The sequence below is a fragment of the Brachyistius frenatus genome, unplaced genomic scaffold (genome assembly GCF_029030835.1).
Source record: "Brachyistius frenatus isolate BFR_SWC_R1_liver_20210118 unplaced genomic scaffold, ASM2903083v1 Contig_126, whole genome shotgun sequence".
Lineage (NCBI taxonomy): Eukaryota > Metazoa > Chordata > Actinopteri > Embiotocidae > Brachyistius > Brachyistius frenatus.
The window spans coordinates 912,511-931,007 of NW_027210725.1; the positions used below are offsets into that span (position 1 = coordinate 912,511).

At 44.0% G+C, this 18,497-nt stretch overlaps 1 protein-coding gene and 1 long non-coding RNA gene across 3 annotated transcripts; one reads left to right on the forward strand and one right to left on the reverse strand.

Annotated features, from left to right (window-relative positions):
- Positions 1-7,503: 7,503 nt before the first annotated feature.
- LOC138630037 (uncharacterized) lies at positions 7,504-11,003 on the reverse strand. 2 transcript variants are annotated; one of them, XR_011311607.1, is made up of 5 exons: positions 10,867-11,003; positions 10,025-10,106; positions 8,465-8,612; positions 7,910-8,029; positions 7,504-7,736 (listed from the first exon to the last, which is right to left on the reverse strand). It is a non-coding gene; the product is annotated as an uncharacterized lncRNA (long non-coding RNA). The 2 variants fall into 2 exon arrangements; XR_011311606.1 differs by lacking the exon at positions 8,465-8,612.
- Positions 11,004-12,953: 1,950 nt separating this feature from the next.
- eif6 (eukaryotic translation initiation factor 6) lies at positions 12,954-18,113 on the forward strand. Its single transcript, XM_069714133.1, has 7 exons — positions 12,954-13,048; positions 13,570-13,711; positions 14,359-14,444; positions 15,406-15,581; positions 15,659-15,835; positions 15,916-16,100; positions 17,620-18,113. Exons 2-7 carry the CDS (start codon positions 13,605-13,607, stop codon positions 17,627-17,629), a joined length of 741 nt encoding a protein of 246 aa, XP_069570234.1. The 5' UTR covers positions 12,954-13,048; positions 13,570-13,604; the 3' UTR covers positions 17,630-18,113.
- Positions 18,114-18,497: the final 384 nt, after the last annotated feature.

The window sequence follows — 18,497 nt, forward strand, 5'->3', positions numbered from 1 at the left end:
GATCTCTGGATCAACGACTTCACCGACGTTCCTTTATTTTGAGTTGTGTAGAAATGTAAAGCTGTCAGAGGACCTTTTCTCTCTCGTCTCACCGTTCAAAACAAAACACGCTCGTCACGTCGGCCGTCGGCATAAAACGCAAACGCATCCGTGGATTCACAGCGAGCGATGTGTTTCTGGGTTCGGGGGTTTTTGGGACGTAGAATCGCGAGTCGTCGGCGTAAAGTGACAGAATAGATTAACGACAGCCACCGCGGGCCGCCATCTTCAAACTTTGGACTTACTCCTTCAAAATAAAAGTAAAAATCGTTTACTTTTACTCGAATTTCTTGCTTCTAAAAAAAGAGGAATCTGGAGTTCGACGTGTTTCCTCGATGACCGTCGTTTAGAGACCGTTTTGAATCAGAAAAAACAAAATATTAAGTCGAGTATTTGCATTTTACTTGAACGTTGTTTATTTCCTGGCCTGTAGCAGTGGGACCAACCACAACAAAGTGCTGATATTTATTTTGCTTTGAATCACGTTTCATTCCTGCGACGTTTTTACCAGCTGCTGAATTTCTTGTAAGCAATAAATATTAAAAAAAAAAGAAAAATGAAATCAGACTTGAAAGTAGAAGTTTACAGAAAAGTGCTTTTCTTGTGTTGTAATTGTTGTAAAACTCTGAAATTATTTACTGTCATATCAACAAAAACACAAGTTTCACCCAGATTATACACCAATCAACATATTTTTCATGTCCTAAATGTTCATGGAGATATTTGAGGTCATTTATCTGAGTCGGGTAATCTGAGCGTCCTCGTGGCTCCGGGATGTTTTCATGAGGAGATACTGAACAGCTGCTGAGGAGGTGAAACCACAATCTGCTCCTCCGCCAGGAGCCGAGAGTCCGTTTCCCTCGTCGTGTTTTCTGTTGCTTCTCCTCAGCCGTATAGAAATGGAGTTTCTGGGACACTCAGTGACTGAACGGAGGAAACAGGAAGTAAAAGGGGCATCGCCGTGGAGACGGTGCGTATTAGTATGCCGGCCGCGGCGCGGCGACATCGACCGAGTTTAATGAGCCGCTTCTGTTCCCGGAGCTCTAATAGAGCCGCTCGGCCTCCACGTCCCTCGCTGTGATTCTCCACGTCCGTCTGGCCTCTCGTCCAATCGCGTGTTCGGGATCGACGTCCGTCTATCGAGCGGCCGACGTCCGTCTATCGAGCGGCCGACGTCCGTCTATCGAGCGGCCGACGTCCGTCTATCGAGCGGCCGACGTCCGTCTATCGAGCGGCCGACGTCCGTCTATCGAGCGGCCGACGTCCGTCTATCGAGCGGCCGACGTCCGTCTATCGAGCGGCCGACGTCCGTCTATCGAGCGGCCGACGTCCGTCTATCGAGCGGCCGACGTCCGTCGCTGTGATTTACTGAGTGGTTTTGTTGTTGGAACGTCCGATCGGTGCCGACGTTTCTCTCCGGCTCTGAACCGTCAGCGTTTCAATCCTCGAAGGCTTTTAAATGTCTCTCTGTTCAACGGGAACACGCGATGCGTTCAGGGACCGATCTTCGTTGCGGGATTGATTTAGAGCTCGTTTTATATTTCCGAGAGACGACATGCGGAGGTTTTATATCATCTCGTGGTCTTCGAGATGTCAGCGAGGAGGATTTGTATTTGATTCAGATTTGTTGGGACAGATTGAAGGTTTTGTGGTCGACTCATTTTCATCTCAGAGCGTCAAATACTGACGACTCGTCGATTCCTGCACCAAAACCACCAGCTGAGGTTTCTGAGAGAAGCGGTTTGGCTTTAAAATAAGAACGTTACTTACGTTGGTTCATCGTGATTTGAATTATGTGCGAGTCTGGACCCCATCTTTCTGCTCCGTCACCTGACTTCCTGTTTCTGCTCCGTCACCTGACTTCCTGTTTCTGCTCCGTCACCTGACTTCCTGTTTCTGCTCCGTCATCTGACTTCCTGTTTCAGATTTGGTAATAACGACGCCGACACCTCATGCGTCTCCGTGGCTTCGACCAAACAGCAGTTTTATCCGACGGTCCGGGAACGAGAACAAAACGAGAACGAAACGAAACGAAACGAGAACGAAACGAACGAAACGAGAACGAAACGAGAACGAAACGAAAACGAAACGAGAACGAAACGAGAACGAGCCGTTTCGGTGAATACGAGCGAGTTTTCCCGACTGGATGTCGTTCGAATGTTTTTTTGCGAAGAGGCTCTGAGAGATTTGATTGGCGGTCACGTGAGACTCTGAAGCAGCTTCGTTTATTATTTATGAAGCGTGCATGCGGCTCATTTCATGAACTTCCCGACGTGACTCACGGCGGTTCAGTCGGAGGCCGCCGAGCTTCCCGGAGCGTTTCTGGAGTCTCCGACTGAGTCAGCGTTGATCCTCCCGGGGAACGTTCAGAGGGTTCTTCTGGAAACCATCTCTGTGTGTGTTGTTCCTGAGCCCCCCCCCCCCCCCCCCCCCCCCGTTCTCCGTCCTGCAGTAATTGAACGTGTTCTCGTCGCTGTCGGCAGCATTCAGGAGGAATCGATGGCGTTCGATATCCCGCGGTGATGTTTTGCCTCGTCGGCGGTGGGAAGAGAAATAAACGCATATTTGAAGAACGAAGAACAAGACGCTGAACTTCAGGCCTCCGAAGGAAATCACGTCCTCCTCTTTCTCTTTGTGTTTTAGATTCAACTTCAATTTAAAGGGAGTTTTTCAAGGTCACGTCCATCGTTTATGAATTAATCTGCTGCTCATTTATTTAGAAAATAAATCAGAGGATCGCGATATTTTCAAACCCGTCGTTTAAGGCAAAAGAAGTTGCAGAAAACGGTCGAAGGATTAATTTCCGGCTCATTATTTACAGTATTGAGTTTTTAATTTGAAGCTCGATACGGAAAATCGAGTCCGAAATGTTTGAGATATTTATTTCACAATGGAGTTAAATCACTTTGTCATCAAGCCGTTTGTTGCTGATTCACTTTAAGCTGCTTAATAATTGATCCGAGTTACAGAAACTCTGCAGATGTTGACGGGAAATTGGAATTTGCTTGTTTGTCCTTTATTTAGTTTTTGTGTTTGGAAAAACCCATTGTGAGCAACGCTGGAGGTTTTCGGGTCGCGGTGTGACGCCGGCAGGTTTAAGGTTTGGAAATAGAAAAAACAGACGATGGGAGGACAGAAGTTTCCAGTCGGCTTCAACACATCCACATGTACGAATAAGAAGAAGAATAAGAATAAGAAGAATAATAATAAGAATAAGAATAATAAGAATAAGAATAATAAGAATAAGAATCTCCTCCCTCATTGTTCTCGGTGCTCATTTAACAATCAGTTCTTACTAATGTCAGCGTTGCGTTCAGGTACCTGCTGCAGGTGTTCCAGGTGTTCCAGGTAGATTCCACCTCCCTTCACCTCCCCACCATGTTGGCAGGTCGCTGCCCTGATGCCCTTCAGGATTAAGTGCCTTGCTCCAGGGCACCTCAGCAGCAGCCGGATGTTCACGTTCAGAGAATCTTCTCGTGCTGATTGGTCGCTTGATTTGTTGGTTTGTTTGGCTTCTTTCAGGCTGATGTTGTTTTGATGGCGAAGTCTTCGTCATCAAACTGATTTAAAGGCAGTTTAACGAGAGCACATCAGATGACATCCACGTACGGAAGCTAAGCTAGGCTAGTTAGCGCTCAGCTCGTTAGCTTTCAAAAGGATTCGTTTTATTACTTTTCTTTCTGCAGTATAATTTAAGATTTCGCCTTCATCTTACTTTATGAGGTTTAACAAACTGTGATGAGCCTCAAAATGTATTTTTAAATTGTATTAAACAGGGAAAAGTTGGTAAATTAGATTTAGCTAAATCCAACTCACTAGCTAATCTTAACTAGCTGGAATCTCTCCGTTAGACTTTTACCTGCTTTGATTTTCTAAATATATTCCAGATATTTTTGGTGTAAAACCTTTAAAAAGACGTCTTATTCTGGTCTTAATTACTTTTTGACCATTTTTAATCAGATCATTTTGTTGGCGGCTTCGTATCGACTCGTATTTTGTGTCGAAAGTGTGAAACCTTCCTCGTTCTGACATCATCATCATCATCATCATCATCATCAGGGTTCGTCAGAAAGATCAAAAGGTTTTTATCAGTTAAGCAGCGAGTTGATCGTGTCGAAGCACCGAAGAGACGCCGACTTGTTCGATTTTAAAACACTTTCACGTCGTGTTTTATCTGAAAATAGAAATCGGAACAGACGAGTTTAAATCCCGTTTGGTCTCTTTAACTCTCCGGAAGAAAAGTCTGAATCTGTTTATATTTACTGAGATTTACAGCAGAAGAGCAGTTTACAGAGTTTCAGCCGATGTCTGTTTGTAGAAAAAGAACGAAAGGCGACTTGAAGAAAACATACTGTGGAGATTGCATTGTTCATTTTACACATAAGAACACACAAAGACAAAATATATGTACGTGAGATTTTTACAGTTCGTGCTGTTCGCAGCTCTTCACTTTAAAAAAAGGTCTTTCTCCGGTTCTGTTCTCGTCTCGGAGGGAAAAAAGGGTCCTCTGGAAAATTTGCCTCTTTTTCTTGGATATGGTGAGCAGACGTGGAACAAACTGGCGCCGAGCCGAACTTCGTTCACGCCGCCGTCGTTGGATTTGTCTCGTCACGTTCCTCCTCTTCATCACTTTAACTGTGCGTCCGTCACGGGAGGAACTCGAGGAACTCGAGGAACCGGAAGACGAGTTCCCATCAACCTCAGAAAAAATATATTACAAAAAAGAAATGAGTCCAGTTTGCTGGCGTTTGGAAGAGAGCTCGGCGTCACTCAGTCCGGTCTGATGATGTTCTGGTGGCTTCGGACAACAGTGAGTTGCCTTCAAAGGTTGACTTGGTTATCGGACATCGCCACTCCCAAACAGGAGCTGGAGCTTCATACGTAACAAACATCTCCAGGAGGCAGGAACACTATTTTACAGGCCTCTTAGTTTCCTGATAATTTCAGTTTTCAGATTATGTTTATTAAATTAATTTAAAAAGAATTATGTGAAAGATAAAACAAAAAGCAAAAAAGAGAAGTTTAACTTTTGTTAAATTTGATTTAAAAGTCATCAGAGGATCTTTCACATGAATTACATGTATGAAACTGTTTCACCAATTTTAGGTGACATTTAAAAACACAAAAAAAAGTAAATGAATATATATATATATATAGTGAGTTAATCCGGCCCTGAGCAACAAATTATAAAAGAACATTTATTTTGGTTTAAATCGTGTTTCCCGTCTATAAAACATTTGCTGTTCTTTTCTCTGGAAATCAATAAATGAGCTGATGAGGAGACGGACGACGACATCAGAAACATCCTGAAACAGGAAGTTGTCAACAGTCCAGCATACGAAATGTTATTATTTGAAAATGAATCAAATTACTTTTATTAAAACTTCTATTCTTTCTATTTATATTGTGCTGACATGATGCATTTTTCATTTTCATCTTGACTCAAAAGTCTGAATAAAAAAACAAAGAATTGTGGGCCTGTAAAATAAAAGACCTGCCGTTAACGTTTCAGGAGCTGCTTCCTCCTCCATGAATGTCATCAACGTGAAAAGTAACTTCTTTCATAAAAGTCTTGAAATTTCACCTGTTTCACGTTTAAGAGTCTCTAAACTCGTTTTTACCTCCACAAACAGTTTCGTAACGAAACAACAAACTTTCCAAGACTCGAGTTTGGGGAATGGCTTCAAAAGTTTGGGGAGTGGCTTCAAAAGTTTGGGGAGTGGCTTCAAAAGTTTGGGGAGTGGCTTCAAAAGTTTGGGGAGTGGCTTCAAAAGTTTGGGGAGTGGCCTGACGTGGCTGAGTCTTCCTTTAACTTGCCTGTTGTTGCCTTTAGTTTCTAACGTTCTCTTTTCTTAAAAAAAAAAATATGTAGGAGAATAAAAACATATCAAATGTAGTCTGACAGACTTTTTGAAGATATACTGAAGTTCTTTGGATTTTATCACAGCTACAACTACGACTTCTTGTAGGGAGATTTTATCAGAAATAGCTTTAAGAGAGATTTGATTCTGTCAGTTTTTACTTGTAAAGAAAAATAAATTTTCTGTAAATACCGTATGATTATTATTTTTTCTTTGTTTGGTTTTGGGTTTTTTGACTAAATGGGTTGATTATAAAATCAAAATGAAAAAAATCTGCTCACTTCTTTACATGCAGAATGAAGCACCGTCTTGTTTTTATCATGCCGGAGATCCGCTCATGTAAATAGAACAAACCAACAAAAGCTTTGGAACAGTTTTCTATTTTCATTTCTCTTATTTAAGATAATCATCTTTTTGCACATAACGTTCGACCATTTTTATGACGATGCTTACGTCGGATAGGCATGTTTACGTTAATTACTTGAGACGATTTATCAATAATGAAGTTTTATTTCTAAGGAGACAAAGTTTTATTATTTAAAATGACTGGAAACAGATCTCTTTTTTTTATTATTCTATGTTTGGTTTGGTTTTACTGTCCCACACCAATTATATACCAATAACACCAACATGTTCTGTTAACGATGAAATGTCAATAAAAGTGAAAACTTCATTGTCTGAGATGTTCGTGGATTATTTGTTTTCCTCTTCATCATGCGGACGCCGGCCAGATTCACTTCGGTCGGTGGGAAGTTCAGTATTTTAAATTAAAGCTGATGTGAGCAAGCTATCGTTTATTAAAAGAACGTTTTTCTGCTAGCTGCTCGTTTTTCTTTCTCGCGCTGCATAAAGGGTGTTTTCATCAAACCTTGGATGTTTTTCTGTTGAACTTTCTGCTGTTTTATTACTTTTTAATCTCGGTGTTGAACATCTGAAAACCTCCTGCACAAAAAAGGGATTTTTAAAAAAAAAATATATATTTTTTTTCCCATTCCAGGATTTCACTGAATTTTTTTTTGATCCGAGTTGTTTGATTTTTATAAAAAGGTTTTCTCAAAAACCACAAACTTTTTTTTGCTGTAAAATTTGGTTAAAAAGATTTGTGCTTTTTTTTCTGTAATTATTGTGACTGCAAGATGGTGATTTCCTGGAAGGAAGTGATTGTTCTTCCTGCTAAAAAACAAACTTTGCAGCAGTTGATGTGTTCGCGTGCTTTTTTAGCATCGTGTGTAAAATAAGTGTAAATTGCTGAAACTGATCTCTATCTGTAGTTGTGGGTGGATTTCTGCAGGTTTGAGAGCGTCTGCAGCATCCTGAGCTGCATGAATCCACCAGATGTGCATCATAAATCTGCCTCGTGGTGATTTGCTGAACGGCTCCTTCAGGGGTGGAAAGTTCCTCCTCTGCTGATGTGCAAGATGTTCAGCCAGCTGCTCGGTGACGTCGAATACCGTCAGACACACCGAACATTCAAACCCTCTTTAACCTTCAGTCCGTCCGACCTTCATCAGAGATCTTAATGTTTCACAGGAGCTTTTAATGAGAAATTAGTATTATTAGTCTTTTCAAGTCAAATCTCTAAACTTTAAACCCACGAAACACGAAGAGAAACACGTCTTTCCTTTCATTTGGACTTTATTGGCAGAAGAAGGAACACAAACATCTTCACCTTCAGGAATCTGGAGCCTTCGACCCACAACTCACTTCTTAGTCTGAGTTCTGACTTCAGTCCAGTTCAGAGACCAGTTCAGTACCAGTTGGTGCACGAGATCATGAAACGCATGTCATCCACCTTCCTGTTTCCCATCATGCACTGGGGCAGCTCTGCGGCTGCTGCTGTGGGAGAAAGGTACGTTTCTGACGTGCATTTTCAGATCAGTGACTGATAAAGTCAAAGATGAATCAAGTCGTGATTTGGTGTTGAATCAAATAAAAGTGAATTTCTTTAGGTTTAAACTGAATGAGACGTCCAGTATACTCGTTTACTGGACGTTAACGTGAGCGTCTACCTTCAGCCGTCCAGACGTCGGTGTGGTCCGACTCCTGATGCGTTTCGGTTTCCTCTCGTCTCTCGGCCTCCTCGGCGCTCTGACTTCCTCCCATCATCCGTCATCGACAGGAAGTCTCACCTGGAAACAACACAGGTACACACCAACACATCCGTCATCTGTCGGCGTCTTCAGAAGGTCATTGAAGGTCGTTGTTGCTCTTATAATACAGATTTATTCATTTGATTTCATTGAATCTATAACTGATACGTTAAAGAGCGCGTTTCTGTGTGTTTTTGCGTCACATGGTTTTAAACTAAATCTATTTGCGTTGATTAAAGATAATTTAATCAGGTGACATTTTAATGTTATAATCTGAATCGGAGCTGCTGGACTCTTATTTGTCGGGACACGCAGACAAATAAACCCTCCTGGTCGTGTAATTTCCCAGCATGCATTACAGAGCGCCAGGAAGCTTTCACATCTCGCAGCGATCGTGTTTAGATGATCTCATCAGCTGCGTCCGCCCGACTGATTGTGTTGCGTTTGATTGGATCGGCGTCCCGGACGGATTACAGATGTCTGAGCTGATAATCAGGAGAAGCCGAGATGCCGCCGGTCCTCTTCGTCTCTAACGAAGTCTCCTCGTCTTTGTCCAGCCGCCGTCTCATTTCACCTCCTCACGTCAACGTCTTCATTCATTTTCAAATGGACCTCCAGAAAACTAAGAAGAAGGAGTGACTTTAGCTAACAACACTGAGATAACTGATGGACACATTTTATTCACTTTGGATTTGATGAGAGAAGTTGAATGGGAGTCTATGGAGCCGGAGGCTTTTTGGAGCCGACCTCTAGTGGCACTCGCTGGTATTGCAGCTGAAGACACTTCTGGATCGGAACCATTTTACAGACCTGAAGCTACGAACTCTTTTATAAACAGTTTGTGTTCTCGGTTTAGACGTTGGAAGACAACGTCGCCACCATCAGGTCAAAAAGGAAAAAACATTAAAACTACAATCATCTAATTGATTAATTGATTTATTGTTACAATTTCTACTGCTGAATATTTTCACGCCCCCGACTGATTTACTGAATCTACAAACGAGGCTGCTGGAGGGAAAGAAAGGGATGAACCTCCTGGCAGCAGATGTGACGGCGGCCGGCCGAAGTGCGAAGCAGTGAATTGTGATCATTTTCACGTTAAAAGTAGATTATGAGCTCGAGCTCTGGTCCCGACCCAAATATAACATCAGAGGGAAGTTCTGCTGGACGAGCATCAAAACACGACCACAGCTGAGAGCAGCGAGGACGCAGACGAGATGAAATAAGAAACAGTTGGAGGGATTTTATGGATAAAACAGTGAAAATGCTGCTGCATGTTGAGTTTTTAGAGAATCTGAAGGTTGAACTCTTTTTTCTTTGGTTTCTAAAGATTCTCAATTTATTTCAGATTGTTTTGAGAACTTCGCCTGTTTCTGCATCTTCATTACATTTTCGTCTTTAATCTTTTGTTTCATCTTTGCTAAAGAAACGGTGTCTACCGTCACCTCACCAGCGCCCCCTACAGGCAGCGGTGAAAGGTTTCGTACATCACTGCAGGTAGTTTTAATTCACTGACTGTTGGTGACGTTTACCAACAGCTCAGTGTCATATTAACATTTATAACCTGACAAATAGTCAAACTAAATGAAGGCTTGCATGGATGATGAATCAGAAAAACGTAGTTTCTGATTAGTTCAGAGGATGAAGTCACCGGAGGATTCACGCTGATGAATTTAAGACCTGAAAGACGAACAAAGTGTCTCATTGAAGGAGGTTTTTCTCAAATCTGGCCACCTGAACGTTGTCCTTATTTATGACTTATAACTAATCGATACATGATTTGATGAATCCTTTAATTTCAGAGTATTGACCCGGTTCTGAATGTGAGACAGCAGATGCACATGTTCCATTCATGAAGCCTCGCCTCCCTCCAGCTGTCTGAGCAGCAGATCCCAGACACACTAAATATAGACCTTCCTCACATATTGTTTTGTTTTGACTCCTCCTCTTCATCGCTGCGCTCTTCACTTAAAAAAACAACAACAACACAATTCTGCTCATCCAGTCACAAAACCTCCGACGAGCGATGATCACCTTTTATTGGTGGACGGATGCTACGTCAGGTTGGTAGTTCGATTCCTGCTGAGCACAACTCAACATACAGCTGGCTGCAGGACTTCAACCACAAACACACACAAGAAAACAAAGACGCAAAACAACAACAAAACAACAACAAAGACAGGAAGATGTGAGAAAGTCAGTGTTTCTCTCCTCCAGCAGAGAAACACTTTGACATGAACTCGTTCACCCACCAGGAAATAATTAAGATAAATAATGTCCCAGCAGCACATTAATTAATGTTGATCTGCGTTTCTGATTCGACTCCAGCGACAGCGAGTTCCTCCTCATGAACAAAATATAATACAAACAAATCATACAGAAATGATGTTTTCAGCCTCTTAAAGATGAATATTTTAGACTTTTATTTGTCAATATGCTGAATATTGTTGAATGTTGAGACAAAAGGTTCCTGTTCACACAGACATGTGAAAAGCATTTCAAGATTATAATCTGCTTTTTTTATTTTTGGTTTTACATTTTACTGACAAAAAAATGACCGATTAATCCTAAATGACAAATATAAAGTCTTTTATACGTATATATATATATATTTTTTTAGATAAATCTTCTCCAAACACATCTTTTATCTATTTTAATCTCATTAAAGATGATTACGCCGTTATAATGTTGTCAGGTGTGTTCAGAGCTTCTTATGATCTGTGACATGTTGACTGACATGTTGACTGACATGTTGACAGCACTCAGAGCTCCGCCTACACACACACACACACACACACACACACACACACACACACACACACACACAGGAGCGGAGCTGTGAGCCGCTGTGGGAACACAAATTAATGTTATCCCACCTAATCGACCCCCTCGCAGCCCGCGAGACTCGTCCGTGTCCCGTCGCCGCCGGTTCCCATTAGTTTGCGGTGTTTCCAGGCAGTTTCCCGAGCGACGCGTCGGCGGAGCGGAGCGCTGCAGAGATCCTGCCGGCGGACAGGAGGGATCACTCCGCGTGAAATGAGCAGACGGAGCACATCGCGATTCCCTGAATTTGGATGACTGCTTTGTTCAAATGGAGCACGTGGTTACAACACGGGAAGTCGTGTGAACCACATGCTTTGGCCTTCAAGTGGTTGAGTCGTAAAAATTACCGTTGCTAGGCAACAACAACACGGACGGCGTCTAGAAGCCACCGAGGCTAACGGCGGGGTAACGTAATGCAGGAAATACAAAGACACAGAAGGAAAAGATCAACATGTTCCTCAGACGCAGGCTGTTATCTAAGGCACAAAGACAAACTGTGCGTGACTAAAATTACAATATATTAGCTGAACATCCAACCAAACATGAACTTCCATGACCTCTGACCTTTCCGTAAACATCAGTAAACAACGTCACAACGTGAACTCCAGGCTGATAGAAAATCTTTAGCGCCGACGTCGTGAACACCAGCAGAGGGCGCCGTTCATACGGACTCTTCTCGTGTTCAGTGAATACCACAACACTTGAACGCAGCATGTGATCACCTGTACCAGCCTGAAACGTGAAGCCTATTATAAGTGTCTAGAGGTGCAATAACACTGAAACAATTTGATTATTCACAATATAAAAGACAAAAATCTACACTTGTGAAACATCATGTTGCTCTAAAATGTTCTAATTTAAGTTCACTGGGAGGATTTCTGCAGGAAAAGCAGATGTTGAACGTGAAGTGCACAAAAATAAAGGTAGGAGTGATACCTCTCGCTTTTCTAGGCTGCTCTCTGTCTGCTCCTCCCCTGCTCTCCTCCCCCTCCCCAACCTGCTGCAGCGACGTCACACAGGTGGCGAGCTAATGGAAGTGTCAACAAACAAGACGTCACGGCAGGAGGCCGCCGTGATTGGCCGAGAGCTGCGACCCCGGTGCGACACGAGGACAGAGGAGGAGGACGGTGGTTGCTATGCAGGTCGTTGAGGAGGGAAGAAGGAAAAAAAAGTGGTTTCCTTTTTCAGGGCTCGTGCACGCGGACGTGCACGCGCACACGCACACACTGAGCATTTGAGGTAAAATCATGAGTGGATGTGAGGCAGCACAAACATTAATGATGGAGGAAAAAACAAGAACAATTACATCAAATAATCAATCAATCAATTTACAGTAGAACTGATCAAAAGTTTTTGACATAAAAAATCATTACTATGCTGGAAAATGCAGGAATAAAAAAATAAAAATAAAAATAAAAAATTAAGGCAATAAAAGAGAATTAAAACGTTAAAAAAAGAAGTATTAATCCAATAATCAAGGTTTTATAAGTGAAATTAAATAATACGATATTTACATTTAAGCAGCTCAGGGTTTTTTTTGTAAATCTTTTCTTATGCCAAACATTTTCATTGCATTATTATTGATTTTTTTTTTATAACCTTAAGGGCTATTAGATCAGTAATACATTTATTCAATTTTTAAATAACTTTAAACATGAGTTTCCCTTTGATATACTTTGATTTAAGAAGAAACTTTGCATGAATGAGAAAAACCAAATCTGTACTGTAAAAATACTACAAAATAAAAAGTATCAATACAGAAATAATATGAGCTCGAATATACTTGAAGTACCACCAGTGAATGATGAGACACAAACATCGGTTTTTTGTATTTTTAAAAACAATTTATTGAAATTTAACCAGTTACATAGAACAAAGAGGGGGGTCATAAAATTGCACACAATGCAAATGTTTGTATTTATTTTTTTATTTTGGAGTGATGGATTTAATTCATGTTTAGTTTGAAGTCATTTATCAAATTTTTCATGTTTAAATTATGAAAATAACATTCAAAAATTATAAACGATGGTAAATCTCCAGAAATAAAAGCCCAAAGTTTCTACCGACAGAAATTCTTCACATTTTGGGGTAAAAAACATGAATTAAACGTTCAATGTTGTTTTGCGTGACGTAGTGTACGTGCTACGTCACCACGTCAAGCCTGAAGCGGAAGGACAACACGTGGGTTGTAAAGGACTCACCGCGCTGCTCGTCGAGGCCACAAATCTTCTTCAGGTAATCCAGCTTCTCACGGACCGTTTGGACTTTAACGAGATGTCCGTCTTCGACTTTACAGCCGAAAGTTTTCCGTTGATTTAAAAACGCGTCATTGTTCGTGTTTTTTACGGAAACAGGCGGAACAGAAGCTTCCGGAGACTCCGGAGAGTCTCAGAGAGTCTAAGAGAGTCTCAGTTAGTGTCTAAGAGAGTCTCAGAGAGTCTCAGAGAGTCTAAGAGAGTCTCAGAGAGTCTCAGAGAGTCTAAGAGAGTCTAAGAGAGTCTAAGAGAGTCTCAGAGAGTCTCAGTTAGAGTCTCAGAGAGTCTAAGAGAGTCTAAGAGAGTCTCAGAGAGTCTCAGAGAGTCTAAGAGAGTCTAAGAGAGTCTCAGAGAGTCTCAGAGAGTCTCAGTTAGAGTCTCAGTTAGAGTCTCAGAGAGTCTCAGTTAGAGTCTCAGTCTACCTGAGAGCTCCTCAGCTGGTTAGTTTGGTCTCAGTCGGTCTGAACTCGTTTGTAAAATGACCTCCGTGTTTCTCTGAAGCTGTTCCCGGACCAGGACCTCCTCCCTCCGCCGTCATGGCCGTCAGAGCCTCCTTCGAGAAGAACAACGAGATCGGCTGCTTCGCTAAACTGACCAACACCTACTGCCTCGTGGCGATCGGCGGCTCCGAGAACTTCTACAGGTGAGCGGGCACGTGTCACGTGGAAGGGAGTTCAGCATGCGCGAGCTTAGTCTGTTGTTTGGGGGGGGGGGCAGAGTTAGCATCCAGTTAGCATCCAGTTGCTAGCAGGAGCTGCTGGAGTCCGTCCGGATGGATGACGTCATCAGAGTGTATGACGTGTGACTGAGATGAGTGTGGTCAGAGGGACACCTGTCTCCTGGTGTCCACCTGTGGATGGTTTCAGAGCAGGAGATGAGGACATCTGTCTGTCAACAAACATCTGTGATGTCCGTCTCTACTGTCGTGCACCTGAACTCACCATGAACTCCATGTTTTACTTTGTGGGAAATTTCAGAAATAAAACAGCTTCTTAAATATTTCATGATGTCAGACAACGTTGTGACAAGTCGGCCATCTTTTCCAGCCTCTGTAAACTGTGTGTGTGTGTGTGTGTGTGTGTGTGTGTGTGTGTGTGTGTGTGTCTCTCTCTCTGTGTGTGTGTGTGTGTGTGTGTGTGTGTGTGTGTGTGTGTGTGTGTGTGTGTGTGTGTGTGTGTGTCTCTCTCTGTGTGTGTGTGTGTGTGTGTGTGTGTGTGTGTGTGTGTGTGTGTGTGTGTGTGTGTGTGTGTGTGTGTGTGTGTGTCTCTCTGTGTGTGTGTGTGTGTGCAGCGTGTTCGAGGGCGAGCTGTCAGAAACCATCCCGGTGGTCCACGCCTCCATCGCAGGCTGCCGCATCATCGGGAGGATGTGCGTCGGTCAGTGAAGCTCCGCCTCCTTTCCTTCCTTCATCACCGTCTCACCCGGTGTTTGAACTAACCGCCGTCTCGCCCGGTGTTTGAACTAACCGTCTCGCCCGGTGTTTGAACTAACCGCCGTCTCGCCCGGTGTTTGAACTAACCGTCTCACCCGGTGTTTGAACTAACCGTCTCACCCGGTGTTTGAACTAACCGTCTCACCCGGTGTTTGAACTAACCGCCGTCTCGCCCGGTGTTTGAACTAACCGTCTCACCCGGTGTTTGAACTAACCGTCTCACCCGGTGTTTGAACTAACCGCCGTCTCACCCGGTGTTTGAACTAACCGCCGTCTCGCCCGGTGTTTGACCCGCCGTCTCACCCGGTGTTTGAACTAACCGTCTCACCCGGTGTTTGAACTAACCGTCTCACCCGGTGTTTGAACGGTGTTTAAACCGCCGTCTCACCCGGTGTTTGAACGGTGTTTAACCGGTGTTTGCCGTCTCGCCCGGTGTTTGAACTAACCGTCTCACCCGGTGTTTGAACTAAACCCCGTCACCCGGTGTTTGAACACCCGGTGTTTGAACTAACCGCCGTCTCACCCGGTGTTTGAACTAACCGTCTCACCCGGTGTTTGAACTAACCGCCGTCTCACCCGGTGTTTGAACTAACCGTCTCGCCCGGTGTTTGAACTAACCGTCTCGCCCGGTGTCTCGCCCGGTGTTTGAACTAACCGCCGTCTCACCCGGTGTTTGAACTAACCCGGTGTTTGAACTAACCGTCTCACCCGGTGTTTGAACTAACCGCCGTCTCACCCGGTGTTTGAACTAACCGTCTCACCCGGTGTTTGAACTAACCGCCGTCTCGCCCGGTGTTTGAACTAACCGCCGTCTCGCCCGGTGTTTGAACTAACCGTCTCACCCGGTGTTTGAACTAACCGTCTCGCCCGGTGTTTGAACTAACCGCCGTCTCGCCCGTGAGCAGGTAACCGTCACGGCCTGCTGTTGCCTAGCAACACGACGGACCAGGAGCTGCAGCACATCAGGAACTGTCTGCCGGACGCCGTCCGGATCCAGAGAGTCGAGGAGCGTCTGTCGGCGCTCGGCAACGTCATCGCCTGCAACGACTACGTGGCGCTGGTCCACCCCGACCTCGACCGGGTGAGACCCCACACCTCCTCCTCTTCCTCCTCTTCCTCTCCGATCACTCCCCTTGACCTCCGACCTCTGCCCTCCAGGAGACGGAGGAGGTGCTCGCCGACACGCTGAAGGTGGAGGTTTTCCGGCAGACGATCGCCGAGCAGGTCCTCGTCGGCTCGTACTGCGCCTTCAGTAACCAGGGCGGCCTGATGCACCCGAAGACGTCCATCGAGGACCAGGACGAGCTGTCCTCTCTGCTGCAGGTCCCCCTGGTGGTCAGTGAACGCAGCGCCGTGTTCGTACGCTGGAGACGCGGCTCTCGACTCTGTTTTGTGACCTCACTTCCTGTTTTCAGGCCGGCACGGTGAACCGAGGCAGCGAGGTCATCGCGGCGGGGATGGTGGTCAACGACTGGTGCGCGTTCTGCGGGCTGGACACGACCAGCACCGAGCTGTCCGTCATCGAGAGCGTGTTCAGACTCAGCGACACGTCGCAGCCGTCCGCCATCGCCACCAGCATGAGGGACTCTCTGATTGACAGGTAACACACACACACACACACACACACACACACACACACGCACATTAAAACACACACACACACACACACACACACACACACACACACACACACACACACACACACACACGCACATTAAAACACACACACACACACACACACATTAAAACACACACACACACACACACATTAAAACACACACACACACACACACACACACACACGCACGCACATTAAAACACACACACACACACACACACACACGCACATTAAAACACACACACACACACACGCACATTAAACACACACACACACACACACACACACACACACACACACGCACACACACACACACATTAAAACACACACACACGCACGCACATTAAAACACACACACACACACACACACACACACGCACGCACATTAAAACACACACACACACACACACACGCACATTACAAACACACACACACACACACACACACACACACACGCACGCACACACACACACATTAAAACACACACACACGCACGCACATTAAAACACACACACACACACACACACACACACACACGCACATTAAAACACACACACACACACACACGCACATTAAAACACACACACACACACACACACACACACACGCACGCACATTAAAACACACACACACACACACACGCACATTAAACACACACACACACACACACACACACATTAAAACACACACACACACACACACACACGCACACACACACACATTAAAACACACACACACGCACGCACATTAAAACACACACACACACACACACACACGCACGCACATTAAAACACACACACACACACACACACACACACACGCACGCACATTAAAACACACACACACACGCACATTAAAACACACGCACATTAAAACACACACACACACACACACACACACGCACGCACATTAAAACACACACACACACACACACGCACATTAAAACACACACACACACACACACACACACACACACGCACACACGCACACACACACACACATTAAAACACACACACACACACACAACACACACACACACACACACACACACACACACACACACACATTAAAACACACACACACACACACATTAAAACACACACACACACACACACACACATTAAAACACACACACACACACACACAGGCTGCTGCGTTAAATGTGTTCGTGGGTAAAATAAAATAAAACAACCTTTTGTTTTAAACCTGTAAATGATTTCCGATGCTGCGCTTTTATTTTGAAAGACGCACATTTCCCACAATGCAACAGGCCTGTTTCACGAAAAGTTTTACATGTAAAAATAATGTCGTCGTTCTGAGAATCAAAAAGTCTTCAAAGTTTTCATCTCATTTTGTTTTTCGTTACTCGAGTCGAACGTTTGTTTCAGGTTTTAAAAACGTACATTTGATGTTGAACTTTTATTTTGTACTTGACAGTAAAAAGTCGTTTTTCTCTGACTGTTTTGTTAAATGTTGTCGCATCTCTTCTTTCTCCCACCAGCATGGCGTAGAAACCTTCCTCCTCCTCCTCCCGTCGAGGAGCTCTGCTGCACGAAGCCAACGACCCGCCGGACCTTCGCTCATCTTCTCGCCTGCAGCCGAGTCTCCGGTTTTATTTTTCCACATTTCCGAACGCCTGTTTTCAGGTCGGAGTGACGCCTCCCGTCAGCTGTGATGAAGATTTATGAGCAATTCAAGTTTAAACAGGTTTGTTTGTGTGTTAAGATCGAAGCTCCGCCTCCATCCTTCATATCAACACTTTCTGAATTTAAAGTGAGCGTGTGATTGGTCGCCAGGAAGCTTTGTTTTTTTTATTTATCCGATAACCAATCAGATGGAGGATGGACAGGAAGTAGAAGACGGTTTCTGTGTTGTTTGTGTCGATGCAGATGGCGAGTTCTCCTCCGACGGCGTGAAGGGAGACAAACTGGACTTTTGTTGGGTTCTTGAACGTCTCATCTGTCTTGTAAAATAAAACCAATCGGCTTCTTTTTATCCGCTTGATGCTCCTTCGGTTTCTTCTTCTTAGATTAACGTGAATTCATCAGACGTACGACAGCTTTAAAGATGTCGTAACTTTTTCTTACTCGACGACCAGAACTGTCATCTGGGTTTCTGTACGTTCCCCTTTAACATCGTTTTAATGCCACACAGACTTTGATTTGAAACCTGTTTCACAATCAAACTAATTAATTAAATTAAACTAAGATATTAATAAAAACCAGCCGCGTTTTCACTGCAACAATTTAATGTTTTCCATGTCGGTCGTATCGATTTGAGCCGCGACAGTTATTCAATTAATCCATCAACTTTTCTCAAATGAGACTGTTATCTAACACTTCATTGACCAACCAATCATTTCTATTAACATCAATAATT